Raw genomic sequence first — 20,806 nt, 5'->3', positions numbered from 1 at the left:
TGGACAGATTGATTATCTTAAATGGTCAACGTGCTACAAACTTTACAGAGAATTCATTTAGTAACAGTTTCTTAACTGATCTGTTCCTCACCTGATTGACTTGAGTCTTATTGTTTACAAGATTAAACCATAAACATGTAAACAGCCCAAGCAAGCAAACAAACAAACAAGTCCCACATGGCACTTCTGGACACTTTGGTGTCTTGTCATTGTAGAGAGCTTTTTGCTGTTTAAGACAAGACACTGCAGGTGAATATGATTATAATCAAAACATTGTATATCACAGTCAGACTTTCCCAGTGAATTGCTGATATTATTTGTATCGCAAGGTTTAAAAAAAATTGTAAAAATTCATTTAGTTATGCAAACGATGCTTCGTTTGTGTAAATTTCCATACTTTATAAAAACCAAAAATGAGTATTTCCATGCATTTTCCTGTAAACTCTGTCTGATTCGTTTCGACTCTGTTAACTGAAGATAAAATACAACACGCTGTTCACTGGAGGGACAAAATTACAATGACGCCGTCTAATTTTACTGATGTTCAGTTAAGTAGTGACGAACCGCTCCAAGTGGCGAATTATTCGGGGCTAAAGAAAAAGTCTTCTGTGCTACAGCCCCAAATGCCCAGGCCAAGTTACACCCCTGGACTTTAACAAAGATTTTTAGATAAGTGAGTTTAACAATAAATGTGATTTCACATATTTGCCAGTAGTAAGTGTGATTTATAATGTTTATAAAGGAAGATTACATTGGTATAATGATGATACATAAAGTAATATTTATAGCAGGAGGCAAGCTTTTCAGTGTCTTATGACAATATATGATTCTGCCAAGTGGGCGGAGCTTAAAGCCTTATGCAAAATGGACAACTTTCAGATTTTGCGATGGTGGCGAGTGGACAAACCTAGTGGAGCAAACTTATTACTCCTTTGTTTATATTTTTATTAGTACAGTTTAAGAGTAGACATGTTAGCATCTTTTATCTAAACTACAAACTTTCAAGAGAATATGTTGAGAGACATGTTACAGATGCAATTTACCTAAAAGACTCAAAACAACGGTGACTAAAATCGCTATTTGTGTAACTGTTTGTTTTTTCTTGTCATAAGCAACTAAATGCTCTAAATAACTAAAGACAACTAAATTTCTAATAACGCGCTCCTGTAATTTTAAGTGCGTATCAAGTTCTTGATATGTGCCATACAATCTCACACAACTGTTTATGTGCATTTAATGTTACCATGCAGAAGAGTTTCACATCTAGAACAAGGACAACCTAAGTGTGGGAGATGAGTTTCACTGTGTCTGGATGTATCTCTGTGAATTTTCAGGATGATTTTGACGTGGATAAGTTCGTGGCGGACTGCAGAAAGCGCGTCCAGCTGGAGGAGATGCGCCAGGACCTGGAGCACTATTACAGGCTCCTCAAAACGGCCATGGTCGAGCTCATCAATAAAGATTATGCGGATTTTGTCAACTTGTCCACAAATCTGGTATGTTTAGACTTAGTTGGAATCCCAATGATACCACAACAATCCAGGGCTCATGTATGTGGGTGAGGGCAGATTTCCTCTGAGTGTGTTATGCTGCCGTGTGATGTACCATGAACAGCAGTTTGGAAAGATGCGGTGGCTGGCTTTGCATGTCTCGGAGGAAACGTGCTAACCCTCACCCACCCTGGCTGGTAGCTGTAGTGTGATGGGGAGAGCAAGCAAGTGGGCAGGAATTGGCAAAAAAAAAAAAAAAAGTACACCTATTGCCTTTTACCTCAGCTGTCATCAGTAGCCACTATGAAACTAATAGGGGGAAAAAAAAATTTCCTAATAATAATTCATAATAATTAATAAGCACAGCATTTTTGTATGCTAATCCTGTTATTCATCAATAGTGGTATAACGGCATAACTCGTATTTACGATGTGGAAAAAATCTGTAAAGGTGCCATCCTTAGTTTTTTGTAGGTGCAAGTAAGTGTGTATTCGATCTGTATTATGTGTTGAGTTACTGTTTATTCTGTCTCCTTTCTCTGTTGTTTGTTTAGGTGGGAATGGATAAAGCTCTCAACCAGCTCTCCGTCCCACTTGGCCAGCTGCGAGAAGAAGTGCTGGTAAACCGTTTTAGCACCATGGTTTTGCAGAATGATGCGTTTTCTTCTGCAGTAGGAATGTTGTATTTCTTTGTTCGTTAAGTCTTAAATGCTCTGCCTCACTTTTGCATCGTTCTGGCTTGTACAGAGTCTAAGGTCATCTGTCAATGAAGTTATCCAAGCTATAGACACACAGTTGACCAAGCAAGATGACATTCAAAAGAAGAAGGTGTGGTTCTAGTTTTTATTATATGACTTACGAACCTATTGGCAAGGGTAAATTGATGGTGTTTGTATAATGTATCTCATTTCCTGGACTTCACATTAGGTTTGTGTAGTAAGACTCATGCAAGTGGTTCGATCGGTGGAGAAGATTGAGAAAATCTTACACTCCCAAAATGCCCAAGACACCACTTCTCTCGAAACAAGCAGGTAAATTTGACTGTTGATGCTGGATGTCCCTGAAACAGTCATTCAGTACATTTACGTGGACAACAATAATCTGACATTAACCCGATTAAGACAATACTCTGATTAAGAAACTACCATGTGAACAGCAATTTTTGATGACCTTAATCTGATTAAAGTCATACTCGAAGTAAACACAAATTGAATTAAGACATGTGGAGTATTCCTGTTTGAGTCGCATTATGGACGAGCATTACAGACATGTAAACACCTTAATCGCACTATTAACGCCGTGTGAGAGTTTTCACCGCATTTTTCGACAGAACACGTACACACACAGCAGTGCACAACCGTTTTATGGCAAACAAGAGAGTACAGCTGTGTCCCAAACCGCGTACTTACCTACTATATAGTAGGTGAAATACATGTATCTCGGCTACTATATAGTATGTAAGTACACGGTTTCAGTTGCAACCCACGGCTTCAATCAGTCATCTACTTGCACGTACAGCATGACAAATAATTAACCGCACTTGAAGCTTTCGTAAAATTTTAAATGAATCATCCAAAACTGTATACGGTACCATAACGAAGACGTATGTTGATACGTGAAATTCTGGAGGGAGCGTCGGTTGACGTGCCGTGGGGACGTAATGACGTGTTCCGTTAATTGATCTATGTTCTATAACATGTAAAACGGGAACATGAAAGGAACATCCTAAAAGTAACTCATGCAAATACCTTAATCAGAATATTGTCTTATTCAGAATAAGGTCAATAATTAGATATTGCTGTCCATGTAAACGTAGTCAGTGATGCAGAGGCCTTGTAATAATAATCTGGAATTAAGAAAATAAGAGATTAGTATAGTAATGTCAGCCTCTGTTAAGCCATGTGCAATAGATTTAATTACTGAATCTTAGATGCTCTAATTATATCATTATCTCCTAGTCAGTGTTTTGTTGCACATAAACACAGCCTTTTTTGTTCTGTAACATCAGTCTTTCTTTGGTTTTACATGAAGTCCTCTGGTAGCGGGTCAGATTCTCGAGCGGATCGCCACTGAGTTCAACCAGCTGCAGTTCCATGCTGTCCAGAGCAAAGGCATGCCCCTGCTGGACAAAGTGCGCCCGGTGAGCTCAGCTTTGACATGCTTTTCTGTAAGGAGACGTTTGTTTAACAGTAATGGAAGGAGTTTCCAGTGTCAGCCAAAAAGCTAGCGGTAAAGATGCTTCCATTACCAACATGAAACTGATTTTCCTATAACAGGACACGGCATCATGGTTTATTCCTTTTATACCTCAGCAATTTGCCAGCAATTACTTTTTGAAAATGTATTAAAGAATGACAAGTCTCACCTTGTTGTTTGCGATGCCACAGATATCTGTAACTGAGAGCCAAGGGAGCAAAATTGACCGTACTCTCTGGGTGGTAGGGCTGGCATACACTCTCACCTGTCAATCACAGTGACACTAGCCAGTCATGCGTATCTGTGAGCTCATGGATGCAGAAGAGGGTAGATAGCGCTTCCCTTTACACTAATGACATAATATCCCAACATAATTTTTCACAATATCAGCATTATTGACATCACACTCCCATACTTCAGGCATGTAGAAACAGATGCAATGTAAGACACCGCAATAACAATCAGAAGTAAAAATGTGGCTGATGAATAAAAAAATCGACAGTTTGTACAGATTGAAAGGACAACAGCTAATTGAAACTGATTGTGAGCCGTGTGATTGTGTTGTGTGTTTCAGAGGATCGCTGGTATCACTTCCATGCTACAGCAGTCTCTCGAGGGTCTGCTGATTCAGGGCTTACAAACGTCAAACGTGGCCATTGTGCGTCACTGCCTGCGCACTTACGCCACTATCGACAAGACCAAAGACGCTGAGGCACTGGTGGGACAAGTCTTAGTCAAGCCATACATGGAAGAGGTATATTTAATGTATTTCGCTACTCTACACTCATACACTACACACAAGTGCATACTACTATTATGCCCTATTATTACACTAGATTAAATGTAAGGTATTACTATACATTTAAATACATGCTCCCCTTGTAGCTCTTCTTTTTGTGTTTCTACGTACCTGATGAGATTTCGCAGGTTGAATGACTCGTTGTTTATGTCACAGGTCATAACTGAACAGTTTGTAAAGTCCAGCCCTAACGGCCTTCAAATGATGTACGCAAAGGTTCTGGAGTTTGTGCCTCATCATTGCCGATTACTCCGGGAGGTCACCGGAGGGACCTTTTCTAGGTAACAAGATGAACAATGTCATCACACTGTATTTGACATGCTTGTTCTATTTTTGGCAGCCTATTAAGTCCCCGAGTTATTTTAGAAGAATAGCACATCAGCGCTTGAGAAACTCATGATGACTCAGCAAAATCCTGGCATAGTGCGGCTGTCAGACTTTTGTTTCTATTATGATTTCTGCCACTTTCAGGGTAATTAAATTACCTTTTTTTTCCTTTTCTTTTTTTTTTTTTTTAACTAATCTTTAAAGCCTTGCCTTTGAGCCTTTCTTGGAAGGACACTGTTTGGCATAAGCTCTGGTAACACCCAAACAAATATTTGTTGAAGGTCTGGGAAAACTCCTCACATGTTTCTATGACTGACTTCTGAGAAACAGTAACATAAATGGTGAAAAATCTTTTTTGACCCAAACAGGATTTTCTGCCTACAACATATACCTGTGATTTAATACAAAAATAAATGTTTCACTAAAACAACGTAGAAATGTTTTGATTTAATTTCTATCCTTGCCTAAGCTTTCTGCTTGCAGGGATCATGTTGAGTAAACATGGAGCTGGTTTAACAAACACGGCTGTAAAAAAAAAAAAAAAAAAATTGACACTTCTTAAAGATCTTTTAAGTACTATGCAAGTGTGTTTTATTTTTTCTAACCCAGTGAATGTTATGCTCTGAGAAATTGCAATAGTTAAATGGGCTTGCGCCTACTGTAGACGTATTCCATCCTTTTCCTCCACGAGGCCCACTTGCACACTCTTTCATGTTTGAGAGTAACCAGACTTTAAAAAACTGTGGATTATGTGCAAAAGAGCTTCTTGTATTAGGAAATTGCTAATTTAACCGTGTGAATGGTTTACCACGCATATGTCCAGTTTGTAGATTATGAGAAGGATGTTTTGTATTGTACTCATAACATTGTGTAATCTTTATACTTAGTGACAAAGCTGACATTGTTCCTGGGTATGACTTCCTGGTGAACTCTGTCTGGCCAGAAGCCATTAAAGGCGTTGAAGGCAGAATCCCTTCTCTTTTTAATCCTGGTAATCCAGATGCTTTTTATGAGGTAAAAACACACACACACACACACACACACACACACACACACACACATATGATTCTGCATGATTCATTCCATCTACCGTAATTTTCGGACTATTGAGCGCACCTGAATATAAGCCGCACCCACTAACTTTAAAAAGAAAAAAAATTTGTACATATATAGGCCGCACTTGTCTATAAGCCGCAGGTGTCCACGTTGTAACATGAGATATTTACACAGAAAGATGTTACACAGAAAGCTTTTTTTAAACTTTTAATTAAATACGTACCGTAAATGCTTTTTTCTGAACAGTGCCTGTAACACGGCTGGTTAAAAAAAAATATATACAGTTGCCTACCAGGAAAAGTCATTGATCGCTATCTTCATCTTCCTCCTGCGCACTAAAACCACTAAAGTCGTCATCTTCGGTGTTGGAATTGAACAGCCACAGAATTACCGGTATTTCGTCACACACTTCCTCAGTCTCTCTTTCGTTGTCACTCTCAAGGTCACTTACGTCTCGAGGCAAATTCGCCCTTGAGCTTGTGCTGTCCTCTTCATCACGCAGCAGTCCAGCCTTTCGAAACCCGTTGGTGATTGTAGATTTTTTGACACTGCTCCACGCTGTTAGGATCCACTGGCAGACTTGAGCAAAAGTTGCTCTTCGCATGCTATTTCCTTCTTCGACAGCCAGATTGATCCCCTTTAACTTGAAAGTTGCATCATATGCATTTCTTTGTGTGTTTTCCATGATGAGGGGGTGTGCATGAAGTGCAAAATGACTGATCTGAAGAATTTAGTGTGAGTGCGTTTGATTTAATTCGAACAGTTTCATTGGTCCACTATGACCTGTTCGGTAATTTCATTGGTCTGATGTGACGAGGCTAAATGTTTTGGCGGCATGAAGCTCGTTAGCCCGTAAAAATCCATAAATTAGCCGCATCATTGTTTAAGCCGCAGTGTTCAAAGCGTGTGAAAAAAGTCGCGGCTTATAGTCCGGAAATTACGGTAATCATTTTCAGTCTCACTTAAAGCCTTATATGATGCTGATGGTGTAAGTAGCATCTCTGTCTGTTTGTGTTAGTAAGGTGAAATCATTGATGTGTAAGTACTCAGTTTGGTGAGTGGGTTTTTGTTATTATGAAGATGTTTAGGTCATATACAAGGGGTTTTTTCATTTCTGCTGAATGATGGAATGGGATTTCCCATTTTTTTTATATATATATATATATATATATATATATATATATATATATATATATATATATATATATATATATACACACACATTCACACACACACACACACACACTATGTTTGATTCACACCTATGACATTATGACTTATGTCACTGGTGTTGGGAATGAGTATGAAACCGCTGGGGTAAACATATGAGGCAACTTTATAAAAAGGTGTTGTATGTGTTGCAGATACTGCCGTTAAGAAACTGATGTTTCCAGTTTATTTATAACGCTTTCAAACCAGTAGTCTTCTCTGTTCAGAATGTGTGTGGTGGTGGTGTTTTCAAATGACTGTTTCTACCTATGGTAACTTCACCACAGCAACTATAGCTAACAATAGAAGTTAATTATGAAAATAAGTTGACGTTACATGAAGGCCTCCACCTCCACCAGATGTCATCCACATAACTGAGCAATTGGCTTGGTCTTGCTTCCAATCTTTTCTCCACCTTTTCCTATATGCAATCTTGTTTCTGTCTTTAGAAGATCAGGGTTAGTTCAGTGTCAGTTCACATGGGTTTTCCTACCAAGAAACTGAATTCATGATTCCTTGAAATGTCTTCATTATATGAAATAGGAGTCCAGTTGCAAGGATATATTACTATGGGACATCCAGCATGACTTGAATGACTGTTAACCCTCACAGACATTCCTTTTGTTGTGCAGAGGTACTGCATTAGCATGGACTTTGTGCGGAAGTTTGAAAGGCAGTGTGGATCTCAGGCAAGTGTAAAGAGACTCCGAGCACACCCGTCCTATCAAAGCTTCCACAACAAGTGGAACCTCCCTGTGTACTTTCAGCTGCGGTGAGTGATGCTGTGCAGGTCCCTGCTGCCTGTTCTTTCAGTCATCCTGTAAAACATGCTTACAGGTGGATTCTAACAGGCTTTTTGGTATATTTTAAAATATTAAGTACATTTAAGTACATGCCACCAAAACTACTGCTACTTATAATAAAAATAATAATAAAAACTACTGATAAAATAATAATAATAATAATAATAATAATATAATTATTATTATAATAAAGTGGGGGGCATCCTTATCCTTAAACATCTCTGTTACTAATTTATTATATAATGTAACATTATTTGCCAGTTATTTGAACTGGTATTTGGGGAAAACTTGTGAATATTCTAGGCTGCGATTTTCAGACCTTTTCATTACAAAATCACTGTCTGTACTTTTGCTGTTCTGTACTTTTAAACTATGTTTTTATTCTAACTATTAGAGCAAATGTCATTTGATTTCTAGTTACTAATGCTGTATTTCAAGAAAAGATTTAATATACTTGTCAGTTTGAAAAAAAAAATGTCTGACAAATTAAAACATGGTAATTATTTTCCATAGAAAAAGATGAAAATGGATTTTGTGAAATTGAATTATTAAGCTGAATCTGTCGTCGTGTAGGAGTTGGATAGTCTGTGCTCTGGGTTGTTTATTTTGAGCCTCGGCTCATTGTTAAGTCCATCCTACTGAACCCTACTGTTTGCCAGAAGGGATCAAATTGTGTAGGTGTCTTGTGCAATTGGCAGGGATTAGTCTTGGTAAAAAGAAAAACAGTTTGAACGTTACAAATTAATCGACAACCCAAAATCACAAAAATAAATGGGTATAAAAAATTGCCTTTCGTGGTTGTAAAACAACACGTCGTATTATTAACCATTATTTAAGAAATTTGCAGCTACAGTCTTCATTAAACTCTTGCCCTGGATGTGTTTTTCAGGTACAAGGAGATTGCTGGGTATTTGGAAAATGCCACTGCGGATGGATTAAAAGCAGCTCCCGGTTAGTCTCCAAGCAGTCATGCAGAGAAATAAAAAAAAATTGCTGAATAAATGAAAACTATGAACGAGCCTGAGGAAATCTGCTTAGTTTGCAATGTTGTGCAAAATCTTCCTTGCATCACATCAGATTATGACTTTTTTATTTATTTATTTATTATTATTTTTTTAATGGAATTAGTTTATGGGTGTGTGGGCATGTTTTTATTTCTTGGTGGGGATAAAATTTGCACAAGGTTAGAGATGGGGTTAGATTAGGTGTAGGTATGACATTAATTAGCTGCCTTAGTAATTGTCAGTGGAAAGTCCTAATAAGTGTAGTAATATGTGTATGTTTATGTATGATATTTGATGTGTATATAATATAGCTGGGAGCCACTACCGACTACAGGTGACTGAAGTGTTATGGAGCTGTGTATGCAGGTGTTGGGCAGAGCACATCTACCTGCCCCCTCTTGCTCATCGGTTCTGGAAACTAACACTGCAGCTCCTCTCCCGTTATGCCACCTTTCTCACTGAGGTACAGCAGTTACAGCAAACAGCAGGAGCAGACATTTCCTCTTACATGCTATTCTCTTCACAACAGCCAAATTAAAGATTTGACCGTTGGCTCCACCTTGTGGTGCTATCACATGTTCTTTCCTTTCTCTGCATTCCTCTAGGTCCTATTAAAAACTTCGCCTTCAGAAACCACCAAAGAAGTCACAAGACCTCTCCCAAGCTCCGCCTCCTCCACTTCGAGCCGCACGTCTCAGGACGCAGACAGCGAGAGTGGTGGTCCTACAGTCCTGTCCACCAAACAGCTTGTTTTCATTGCTGCTGATGTGGATCAGTTACAGGAACAGGTACCAATGGGACAACACTGTGCAGAGCAGTGGTTCTCAGAGTGGAAGATCTCTATGCTTCATGCTGGGGCAGTCTGTGGCAATTTATTTTACAGTTCCTCACTGTAAAAAGTTTGAGAACTCTTGGTATAGAGAATTTCACATCTTGAATATGTTTAACCACTTATCCTAAGGGTTTATTAGTTCTACTGTAGTAAGACAAAAGATAGAACTGTGTAGTCATTGAACTTCAAGATTAAACTAGCTAGCTTGCCTTAAAGTCCCCCTGAAATCAAAATGATAGTTTTGTGGCTTTTAGTATGAATATGTTTTCCTTAAGGTTATCTGTAAGTTAGTGTGATCCAGAACAATGATGGAATTAGCGTTCAGAAGATATATGCATTCAACCCCCCCCCCCCCCCCCCCCCCCACACACGCTATAAAAATCCATGATATTAACTGTCAGTTACGGCTTACCCCATGCTGTGAGGTAAGCTAAATCCTATTGGCTATTTAAAAAGGCGGCGGAGCCACTCTGTCCCGCCCGGAATTCCTGTTTCATTAGAAATTACGTCAACACGTCAAATAATGATGTGCATGTCAAGGCACTCCACGGGGTCTTTAATGCCACATGAACTTCAGAAACCTCTAAAAGCTTCACAGATTGTATTTTTTTTTATGACAAAAATTGAACACTCTCTGATGTCTGAACATCTTGGCCTTGGACGAGTCTTTGTTGTTCATGTTATCATGCATATTGTGGTTTCAGATTCCTGACATCTCTAATATGGTGAATGAGAGATTGCAAGAAATTGGGTTCCAAAACCTTGGACTTGTATCAGGTAACTGTCTGTGTTTACATGTCTAGATTTGATATCAAATAACAAAGGTGCTCATGTTAGAGCTATTCCTTATACCATCTGTCTGCTTTTGAACCCACAGATGCCTTGGACGACTCTAAAGCAGCTTTGTCCGGGTGCGTTCCAACACTGAACAGCAGAATGACTCAGAATCTGACTGAGAGGAGCTTCCGCTTCCTGAAAAACGCATCAGAAGTTCCCCGACTTTACAGAAGGACCAATAAGGTCTGTTGTGAACAGGGCACTGTAATGACTATAGTATAGGGTTTCCCCAGCTCCAGATCGAGTCTAGTAATCCTGTTTAGAGATGCCTGATTCAGCTGAGTGGTCTGGTAGGTTGGGATCGAGCAGGGAAATCACCACTCTTGAATCCTGCACTCCAGGGTCAGAGTTGGGGAACCCTAACATAAATACCATAAATGAATGACTGAGATGCTGAGGCAATATTCAAATCTACTATGTTTTACAAGAGATGTTATTTGTTATAATTTGCCAAGTGTTAGCAAGTAAAATGTTTTTCTCTTTTCTATATTAACATTTTCAGTTTTCTGCTAAATACCCTTGACGTATTTGTTAAAAAAATTATAATTGTCATCCTTAAAAGGAGGTGCCCACCAGAGCCTCAGCTTATATGGATAATGCTCTGCAACCCCTACACCAGCTGCTCACTGACTCCACAGGAGTGGTGAAGGCCTCCATCATCCAGGAGTGGCTCCGTGTTGCCCTTTCAGACTGCACTCACAGGTATATATGTAAATGTCGGTTCATACTACATCATGATACAGTGTCTCATAATATCTCAATATTATCTCAGATACTTTGAGACCATATCTGATGTGCTGAGCTCTGTGCGGAAAATGGAGGAGAGTCTGAAGAGGCTGAAACAGGCAAGAAAAACGGCCACAACCAGCACAGCAGGAGCCAACATTGGACCCTCAGACGACAGCAAGATCCGTCTGCAGTTGGCCCTGGATGTAGAGTACCTCGGAGAGCAGGTACCTTCAGCTCAAAGTACCACACACGTACTAGGGGTGTAACGAATATTTGGATCAGTGTATCGAGTTAAAGGGCAATGACTGATACAAATCAAGGTAACATAATAATAATGATTTTGTAAATAGGTCAGCATGGTGATTTGCCTGTAACTCTGCTACTTAAAGTAATTTGTTTCTGACAGCAGGTTACTTTTGTTAGGCACTGAAGAAGGCAGGACCATGCTGACCATGGTAAACAAAAAATAAAAAAATGAGGAGGCATCACACAGGAGGCGTTTAATTCCTTAAACGTAGTATCACACCAGACTTTTGACGTGTGCGTGTGGTTTTTTTAAAAAAAATTTTAATTTTAATTTTTTTTTTATTTTAAATTGTTGCCTGGTGCATATTCCAAACAAATTAGCCAAGTCATGGTACCTCTCCTAGTGCATCCTCTCCAAAATCACCTCCACTGTTGATGTGCCATCAAAACCAAAATGTCCAGGTAGATCTGAGTGGGAGAATTAAAATGGGATGCGCATTTTGTTTTTATACAGAACGTGTTTTTGCATTTTTGTATGAACGGAAAGGTCGTTCAGGGTAGGATGAGTCACCATTATAATATTTTATTTTTCTTTCAGTATGTGGGCTATCAAATAATGTTTATATATGTATATTGAGTATTTTGTGTTTCCGTCTGGGCAGACAAATTTGATATTTTCTTTTCATGTCAGTAATAAAAGTATGTAGGCAAATTTTATACTGTAATGATGATGATCAGATCTGTAAAAATCTACAAATAAGTAGGTAAATGTCTTTCATTAAGCACGTTCGCCTCACACCTCCAGGGTCGGGGGTTCGATTCCCACCATGGCCCTGTGTGTGCGGAGTTTGCATGTTCTCCCCGTGCTGCGGGGGTTTCCTCCGGGAACTCCGGTTTCCTCCCCCAGTTCAAAGACATTCATGGTAGGCTGATTAGGCATGTCCAAAGTGCCCGTAGTGTATGAATGGGTGTGTGAATGTGTGTGTGAGTGTGCCCTGCGATGGATTGGCACCCTGTCCAGGGTGTACCCTGCCTTGTGCCCCATGCGCCCTGGGATAGGCTCCAGGTTTCCCTGTGACCCTGAAGGAAGGATAAGCGGTATAGAAGATAGATGGATGGATGGATGTCTTTCACTACAGTTGTAGACAGTTTATTATTATGTGAAACATAATATGGACACTGATTGGAATGCGGAGCAGACAAAAATAACGTTCATTTTGTAACCGTTTTTATTTATTTATTATTATTTTTATTTTTTATCATTCATGTTGCTGAAACCGAAGGTGCACACTAAGCTTACAACACATTCATATTGCTGCAATTGGTGTTTCCTTTAACAGATTCAGAAGATGGGTCTCCAGCCAAGCGACATCACTATGTTCTCCGCTCTGCTGGACCTGGTGCAGGAGGCGCGGGATCTCGCCACAGCAGAGCAGGCTGGCTCTTAAGGCTCACCCTTCAGGTTGAAGGGAATTTCCTGGTCTCCAGCACTTCTGCAGGTAGATGCTCACAGAGGTTACGTGGGGGAAAACAAAAAGGGTTCCCCAGTGACTCACAGCCATGTTTCTCTCAGTGCAGTTATAAGGTAAAAATCAGACTTTCGAAATGTGAGCTCTGCCTGTGATGAAGAAGCACACTACAAGAATGTGTTCATGTGGTCAAATCTTATTTATTGTTAAATCGTATTGGACAATTTGGGAATGATAAATGTTAAATAACAGGGGTCGAAGGGATTGATAACGATATGCAACTTAAATACTGAATATAATAAGGATTTTTTTTGGAGTGTACTGGCAGGGGCCTACTATGCCATTATGTTTCAGAAACAATTGAAATGACACCTTGTGACTTGTGAAAATGATGTCATAAGATTAAGCACTGTGTGTCAGAATTAATTAAATATGTTTTCTGCCACAGAGCCTCCTCTGAGACGAGTGGCCATGTTGATGCTCTGTGTTCTCTAGAACATGACAGGATGCTTTTTGCATTTCATGTCAACATACTGTTATCATTCACATGCTCTACTGAACAAAGCTGAGACTACTGTAACATTTCAACTTATCTTTGACAATAAAAGGCTTGGAAAGTTATGACCCATGTTGCTGCTTGTACTCTAGCCATTGTAGGTTACTAAAGGCAGACTTGTACTTCTTGTTGATGAGAGGGATCAGAGGAGAATGGCCAGACTGGTTTGAACTGACAGGAAGTCAATGGTAACTCAAATACCAACACTTTCATCTGTGGTGAGCAGAAAAGCATCTCAGAATGCACAACACCAGCCAACTGAAAGTGGAAGGTTAAAAACTGGGGGGAAAAGACCAGGTGATGGTTTTTCTGCAACATTCTATGTAGTTTTGGTGACTTTATGCTGACTGTAGCCTCAGATTTCTGTTCTTGGCTGACAGGATGTGGTCTTTTGTTGTTGGAGCCCATCTACCTGAAAGTGCGACACGTTGTGTATTCCGTGATGCTTTACTGGTCACTGCGGTTGTAAAGCGTTGTTATTTATATTACTGTAGCGTTCCTGTCATCTCGAACCAGTCTGCCACTCACTGGACCCCCCCTACTTAATTCTGTGTAAACTCTAGCAACTCTTGTGTGTGTGAAAATCCCAGGGGATCAGCAGTTTCTTTAATACTCAAACCAGCCCATCTGGCGCTAACAACCATGCTACGGTTAAAGTCCCTGGTGTGTATCTGCATGATTTTATGCATTGTGCTGCTGCCACATGATTGATTGACTGGGAGAATTGCACGAATGAGCAGGTTTACATATATTCCTATTAAATAGTGGCTGGTGAGTGTACGTTGGTCATTGTGGCTCATGTCGGTATGCATATTATATCCAGGTGTTGATTATTTGGTTTATTATTTTTTTAAAAATCCATTAATACAGTACTTATATTATTTGATTTATTAATGCTGGAATTCAGCTGGAAGTAATGTGTTAAAAATGGTCAGTTAAAGGAATGTTAATGTACAGTGTTGCCGTTTTATCAAGATAGAGAAGTAAAACTCTCAAGGACAATATTAAAAAAAAAAAAATCTGTATAAATGCGTAATGTCATTGGAAGGTAAGAAAGATATCTACTGTGAATATGGCTTCCTTTTTTTTGTTTTGTTTTTTAAACCAGCCCATGCTTCTTCAAGAAAGTCAGTTAGCCCTGCTCTTGGCCAGTTGTGAGAACAGTACACATTTAACTTCATACATAGTTAAATGTTATAGAAAACATTTGCTATGTGTATTTTGTAATAAGCTACATTGAGTTGAAAGAAAATGAAAGACAATAATATTACACATTAGTTGGGATCGTAATATTGGGGTCACAGGTTTGGGTTCAGTATCCTTCCCAGCATGAGTATAGCATTAGTGTTGCCCTCTACAATGGTAAAAAGAAAGGGTCTGTCCACGGTGACTCTCAGAGGAACTCTCTCATCCTGCGACTTGTTCAGAACCTCCTTTCTTTCCTCTGACATCTCAAAAAGCACTTTGTTGATAACCTGTCAGATATGAGGTAAAGAAGCTTAAATGAAATGTTTTAATTGGTTTGAAATTATATTCCAAAATAGTGGGAGTTCTTTATAACTATTACGACTGGATCTGAAATGTAGCATTCTGAATCCAGGTTCAGGTCCAACCAATGTGGTTGATGTTAAAATAAACTGAACTTGTTTAACTGGGTTGGATTTTAGTCTGATACCTGCTTTATTTCATAAAAGATTTACCTTGTCGATGGTGAAATTGCCCTTGGTGCTGAATCTCTGAAAGTTGGCTTCAGAACCCAGAAGTAACTTATCAAGAGCCATGTCAGATAACAGTGATCTCAGGTCAGTCACAGCTGTCAGTGAGAACTTGGGCAGGGACAATTCTAGGTATCTACAAAAATGACAAAAACATAGATCTACATGTAAACGTTTATATGGGTCGGTCAACGGGTTGCACCATCATCTGTATTATTGATTTCCCAAGGCTGACTCCTGTGCTGCGGGCCTGAACCTTGGACTAGTGTTCAACTCGCATCTGTTTGATTACTTTTGTCTGTTAAAATATGTTTAACCCTGAGTAACTCTTCAACGTAGTGCTCAAAGAAGCTACTTACTGCTCCTTTAGATGTTTATGCCATGTAGATATGGTGTCTGTCTGTAGCTGATTTTCAATGTCTTGCAGCCTGGCTCTCTCACTGGGTAGCACCAGTAGCATGTAGGTCCGCTTGCTAAGGCCGAGTTTGACTACAGTGCACTTCTTGTCAGGATCATTGAGGTGCATGTAGTCACCAGTGTGCGTCATGAGAGGTACTTTCACAGTGGACTTATCGTCAATCTGAAAATCTTGCACGGTTGTCTTTTCGGGCTGGAAAGCTGTCCTCCAGTTCCCTATGAATGATTACATTTCAAATGATTACACATTTCCTGAGAGTAAGCAAAGGATCTATCCACCCATCCAACAATATATTTCCAGCACCAAATGACTGTAGGATGTTACTTCATCAAAAACATACACCCTTGATTGGACACACCTCTGCACACATTCACATCTAGGGGCAATATACTGTAGCCAATTCATGCACGTAAAATCCCAAGCTCAGGATCGAACTGGGGACCCTGGAGCTGTGAGGCAGCAACTCTGCATACTTTACCACTCTTCCGGCCCTTTTAGAAATCTAGCACTCATGGGGCAGTGGTGGCTCACCGGTTAAGGCTCTGGATTACTGATCAGAAGCCCCAGCACTGACAAGCTGCCACTGTTGGCCCCTTGAGCAAGGCCCTTAACCCTCTCTGCTCCAGGGGTGCCGTATCATGGCTGACCCTGCACTCTGACCCCAACTTCTTAACAAGCTTGGATATGTGAAGAAAATAATTTCACTGTGCTGTAATGTGTGTGTGTGTGTGTGTGTGTGTGTGTGTGTGTGTGTGTGTGTGTGTGTGTGTGTGTGTGTGTGTGTGTGTGTGTGTGTGTGTGTGTGTATATATATATGACAAATAAAGGCTTCTTCTAACTATCCAACGACTGCTCCCTTTTTTCTAGTGTATGAAGGCATGAAATATTTTATAAGGTCTCAGTTTGATCTTAAGCTCCAGTCAAAGATTACCTTAAAGACCCACCTTTAAAATGCACAGAGGTTGCAAACAGCAGGTTTGTTGACTGGCTGATATCTTTAAAAAGGTTCTCAACCTTGCTGTGGGATGTCTTCTGTATGAACAAGTTGACTTGTGCCTCAGCTTCCTTGGGCTGGGAGAAGTTCACTGCTCGAATAAAAGAGGTGTCTGTAAACTCTTGAATGCCACGCACAAAGTCTTTGGACAAGTCGGCATCGCTACTCACAAAGGTCCAAACACGGGTTCTGAGCTCATCTTGAGGTCCGTCGATTACTGAGCTAATGGCATTAAGTGCACGCAGTACCTTGTGTCCATTTATAGCTTTCACACAACCAGGCTTCTCAGTATTCCAGATGAGTCCCAAGAATTGCTGGTAGTCATTAGCAGTACTCTTGGAGGTTCCAAGGTACAAAGTTAACAGGGTAGCAAAGGAAGCGTAAGGAGAGAAAAGTATGTTAACTTTCTCTTGCTTGCGGCTGAGTGCCTGATACATTCGCAGGCCCTGAGAGTTCTGCAGTTCAGCCACCACAGCAGTCCATCGGGTGAGGTTTTTTAGTCCTTCGATTGCAGGCCGGGGATCCGGCTCCGTCCCGTCTTGAATGGCAGTCAGAGAACAAATGGTCTCTAAAGGCCCCTTGTCTTTACTGTTGGTGAACTCACAGGTTACATCACCAGAGTCAAGGAGGGAGAAGGGATGGATATAAACACGGTTGGCCAGTCCCATTGCAAAGCAGGTAAGCATTAGAAGAAACAGTTTCATTGTCCTTTGGTAGTTTGACAAAAATCTCAGGGAAGGACCTAAAACAGTCAGTCAAAAAGTGAAAAAAAGTACAAGTATTATCTTAAATATAATTAAAAGTGGAAGTTAAACTTAAAATTATAACCGAGTTAAAAATTAGTGTACATAACTAAAAGTACTCGTATTGAATTAGAATGAGTGAATAATTTTCATTGAATTAGGACTTTTTCCAACACACTCTGTATGAAAAGTTACAAAGATTACAATTAGGCGTAGGGTTATCAGTCATATCTTTTCTTATGGAAATCCGACATCAACCTAATTGTTTTTGTTTTATTACTTAATTGTTTTTTCTCCAAAAATGTTGTATTAAAAATTCATTTGATTTATGATAAGTGAGACCAGGCATGCAAAATTGAGTCCTACAAATTGGTATGGACTTGACTGGATGTTAACAAGCCCTTGGAAGTAAGGAACGTGTTCTTTAACAGGAATGTAATTTGATCATTTTCAAACATTTCCATTTGATAACTTGGTTGATGCTGCGACAGGATACACCCAAGGATACCATCAAACTCAAACTCCAGTAAATGGATCCTGAAATATACTACCAAAGTACAATTACATAATTGCTCCACCTTTTGATATTTACGCACTGCAAACATGCTGACTATGTTTTGTGAGACTTATTACGCGCTTAGAATTTTACACTAACATTTTACATTATGACAATACTCCTACTACCATATGAGTGAAGAACCCGAAGCTGTAATTTTAACTTTTACCAGAGGATTTATTTAGAAGAGTAATTGCACTTTTAGTTGAGTGTGTAAAGAAGAAGAAAAAAAAAAAAGCAATACATTCCCCCACTTCTGCATGCTAGTGAGCCATGTTTGAGGTTAATGACCAAGCTGGCAGCAGAGCCTCAACCCATATCACTCAGAGTAAACAATGAGAGGAACAAATATGACTCAAGTGTTTGGTTTGAAGGTATAACCAGCAGTGGCAGAAAGAGGACAAAACACACTGACTTAAGTAAAACTATTGCTATTGTAAAACATTAAATGCTGTTGGGGTTTTAGTAGCTTTCTGGATTCCTTAGCTAGTTTGCTAGCTCATGTTAATCTATACATGTTCCTAGCTACATCCCTAGATATCTAGCAAAGATGAGTGTTACCTATAGGCTATTGCAACATAATGAAACATATTATGAATATGCTTATCACAGCAGGAAATCTCTAATGAATATCGAAGTTGCATCTTAAAACTGAGGTTTCATACTGTAAAACATGCAGCTAACTAATGACTAAATGGCTGTGAAACATTAATATCTCTATGGGTTTTGGCTAGCATAATTGGCAGATCGTTATCACGCTATTTCCTTTGAAACATTTCGAACTGAAGATGTTTCATAAATTGTCTCCACCTTCGCAGACACTGCTGTTGCTGATTAAGCAACTAAGCAAGTGTAGACTTTCAGCAGGAAACTAGTTTGTTTTGATTTGGTTTTGTTGTTGTTGTTGTTGTTGTTGTTTTATATTTTGCACATACTGTCTTCTAAGTGGTTTGGTCTTCTGGGGTTACATGCATTTATTTTATTTATTGTACTCTGTAACAGTGATGAAAAATTAAATATTCATTAAATTCATTAAATATATCTTTAAAGAAAAACTCAAGTAAAAGTACTATGATTTAATTATGCTAAAAATAATACTGTTATTTTTGTACATAGGAGTAATGTTAGTTCCTGAAATCAGCATTTTAGTCTTTCAATCATATATTTTTTATGTGATTCATGAATGTGGGAAATCCAGTAATATTTTTACAGATGTGTATACAGTTTAATTGTATACTGTATAATTAGTTCCTTCCTATGTCTAATGACTGACTATATAAATTGAAGAACTTTATGATAAAACTGATTCTGTAGTCTTTAATATTCTGAACAGACACTGTTGCAGGTTTTAAATAGTTCCGTATATGTTAGCCAAAAATTAGCAGTTTTATCCAAATCATTTAATGACCTTTTTCATAATAAGATAAAAATCAGTCACATATCAGAGAGAAGTTTTTCTTACCTTGATATGTGCTGTTGAATCTCCAGCTGAAATGAGTTGCAATGAGTCTTGCTCTCAGATTTTAAAAACCTCTGAAATCACGGCTTTTCTCCAAAGTTACACATTAACCTAGGGATTAGGACACAAATCTACTGGACGTGACGTTTCAGAATGGTATTTGCTCTGAGGGCTGAAAAACAAACAGGTCCGTGAGGAACACTTCTTTATCTGACACAGTTTAGTTACACAAATTATGACGTTGGACGAACTGGTCAGAGATATTCCACACAGGAATTTTACATGCAGCTCTCTTAACAATTTCATAACATATTGGTCTCCTAAGGGGAAGCACAGTAGCAAGGTTTACAAAGTATTCCCGAGCCCATATCAGGATATCCATTACAGACTCGTGACGGTTTTTAAGACAAAGAGATCGGAGATCACGCGCATTCAGAAGTGGGTTTCGGCCTTGCCCTTTACGCACCGAGGTTTGACCGGATTCCTTGAATATTTTAATTATATTGTGCACTGTAGAAGGTGAAATGGCCAAAATCCTACTGATTTGTCTTTGGGGAATGTTCTCAGAGTGTTGGATTACTCTCTGATGCATCTGTTGGCAGATTGGCGAGCCTCGACCCATCCTTGCTCTTGAAGGACTAGACCTTTTTTGGAGGCTCCTTATATACTGTGATTAGACAATTGCCTCACCTGTTTCACATCACCTTCTTATTTCAACTTGTCACATCGCTATTAGTCCTAAATTGCCCCTGTCCCAACTTTTTTGGAACATGTTGCATGCATCAATTTCAAAATAAATATTTACCTTCAAAAAGCTATGCAGTTGATTAGGTAAAACATCAAATACCTTGCTTTATACACATTTTTGTTTAAATACTAGTCAAAGTACAGTTACAAATCACTCCTCTTTGTTTTTATTAGCATTTTCCATACTGTCCCAACTTTTTTTTGGAATTGGGGTTGTACATGCAAAACACCTGCTTGCTATACATTGGAAAAGTATTTATGGTCCACATTTATCATTCTGGTTAAAAGAATTGTCTTCTTGATTAGCAGTGGCGAGACTCACCTATTAAATCAAACCAGAACAGCATAGAGTGAGTATGAATACACACACACACACACAAATAAATAATAAACAAAAAAACTTACTCTGGCAGTTACATCTCTACTTTGCTTCTTCTGGGACTTAATTAATGGATCTTGTATGGTAGCACTACTTGAACTGTTCTCTGCTTGATATATCGCTTTGCTTGTATTTTCTCCTTTGTAAGTCGCTTTGGATAAAAGCATCTGCTAAATGAATAAATGTAAATGTAAATGAATATGTGAAGGGTGTATATTTCTGTTCATTGTAATATATTGCCCA

At 39.1% G+C, this 20,806-nt stretch overlaps 2 protein-coding genes across 2 annotated transcripts in view; one reads left to right on the top strand and one right to left on the bottom strand.

Moving 5' to 3' along the window:
- Positions 1–13,617, top strand: part of cog2 (component of oligomeric golgi complex 2) — a 14,224-nt gene extending 607 nt beyond the window's left edge. Inside the window, exons 2-18 of the mRNA XM_053621835.1 lie at positions 1,335–1,496; positions 2,044–2,109; positions 2,237–2,317; positions 2,417–2,520; positions 3,521–3,629; positions 4,260–4,439; positions 4,641–4,765; positions 5,699–5,825; positions 7,709–7,848; positions 8,769–8,830; positions 9,195–9,346; positions 9,489–9,671; positions 10,420–10,492; positions 10,593–10,735; positions 11,115–11,254; positions 11,325–11,505; positions 12,868–13,617. Coding sequence (XP_053477810.1) covers positions 1,335–1,496; positions 2,044–2,109; positions 2,237–2,317; positions 2,417–2,520; positions 3,521–3,629; positions 4,260–4,439; positions 4,641–4,765; positions 5,699–5,825; positions 7,709–7,848; positions 8,769–8,830; positions 9,195–9,346; positions 9,489–9,671; positions 10,420–10,492; positions 10,593–10,735; positions 11,115–11,254; positions 11,325–11,505; positions 12,868–12,975 — 2,136 coding nt within the window. The 3' untranslated portion in view covers positions 12,976–13,617. The remainder of the gene's footprint in view (positions 1–1,334; positions 1,497–2,043; positions 2,110–2,236; positions 2,318–2,416; positions 2,521–3,520; positions 3,630–4,259; positions 4,440–4,640; positions 4,766–5,698; positions 5,826–7,708; positions 7,849–8,768; positions 8,831–9,194; positions 9,347–9,488; positions 9,672–10,419; positions 10,493–10,592; positions 10,736–11,114; positions 11,255–11,324; positions 11,506–12,867) is intronic.
- agt (angiotensinogen) lies at positions 12,754–19,529 on the bottom strand. The gene is made up of 5 exons (XM_053621836.1): positions 19,441–19,529; positions 16,630–17,421; positions 15,627–15,900; positions 15,253–15,403; positions 12,754–15,027 (listed from the first exon to the last, which is right to left on the bottom strand). The coding sequence occupies exons 2-5, from the start codon at positions 17,381–17,383 to the stop codon at positions 14,851–14,853; spliced, it is 1,356 nt and encodes a 451-aa protein (XP_053477811.1). The 5' UTR covers positions 17,384–17,421; positions 19,441–19,529; the 3' UTR covers positions 12,754–14,850.
- Between the last annotated feature and the right edge of the window lie 1,277 nt (positions 19,530–20,806).

This window comes from Ictalurus furcatus, chromosome 3 (assembly GCF_023375685.1).
Source record: "Ictalurus furcatus strain D&B chromosome 3, Billie_1.0, whole genome shotgun sequence".
Lineage (NCBI taxonomy): Eukaryota > Metazoa > Chordata > Actinopteri > Siluriformes > Ictaluridae > Ictalurus > Ictalurus furcatus.
The sequence above is the reverse complement of the archived record's forward strand: the minus strand, read 5'-3'. Positions and strand labels throughout refer to the sequence as shown.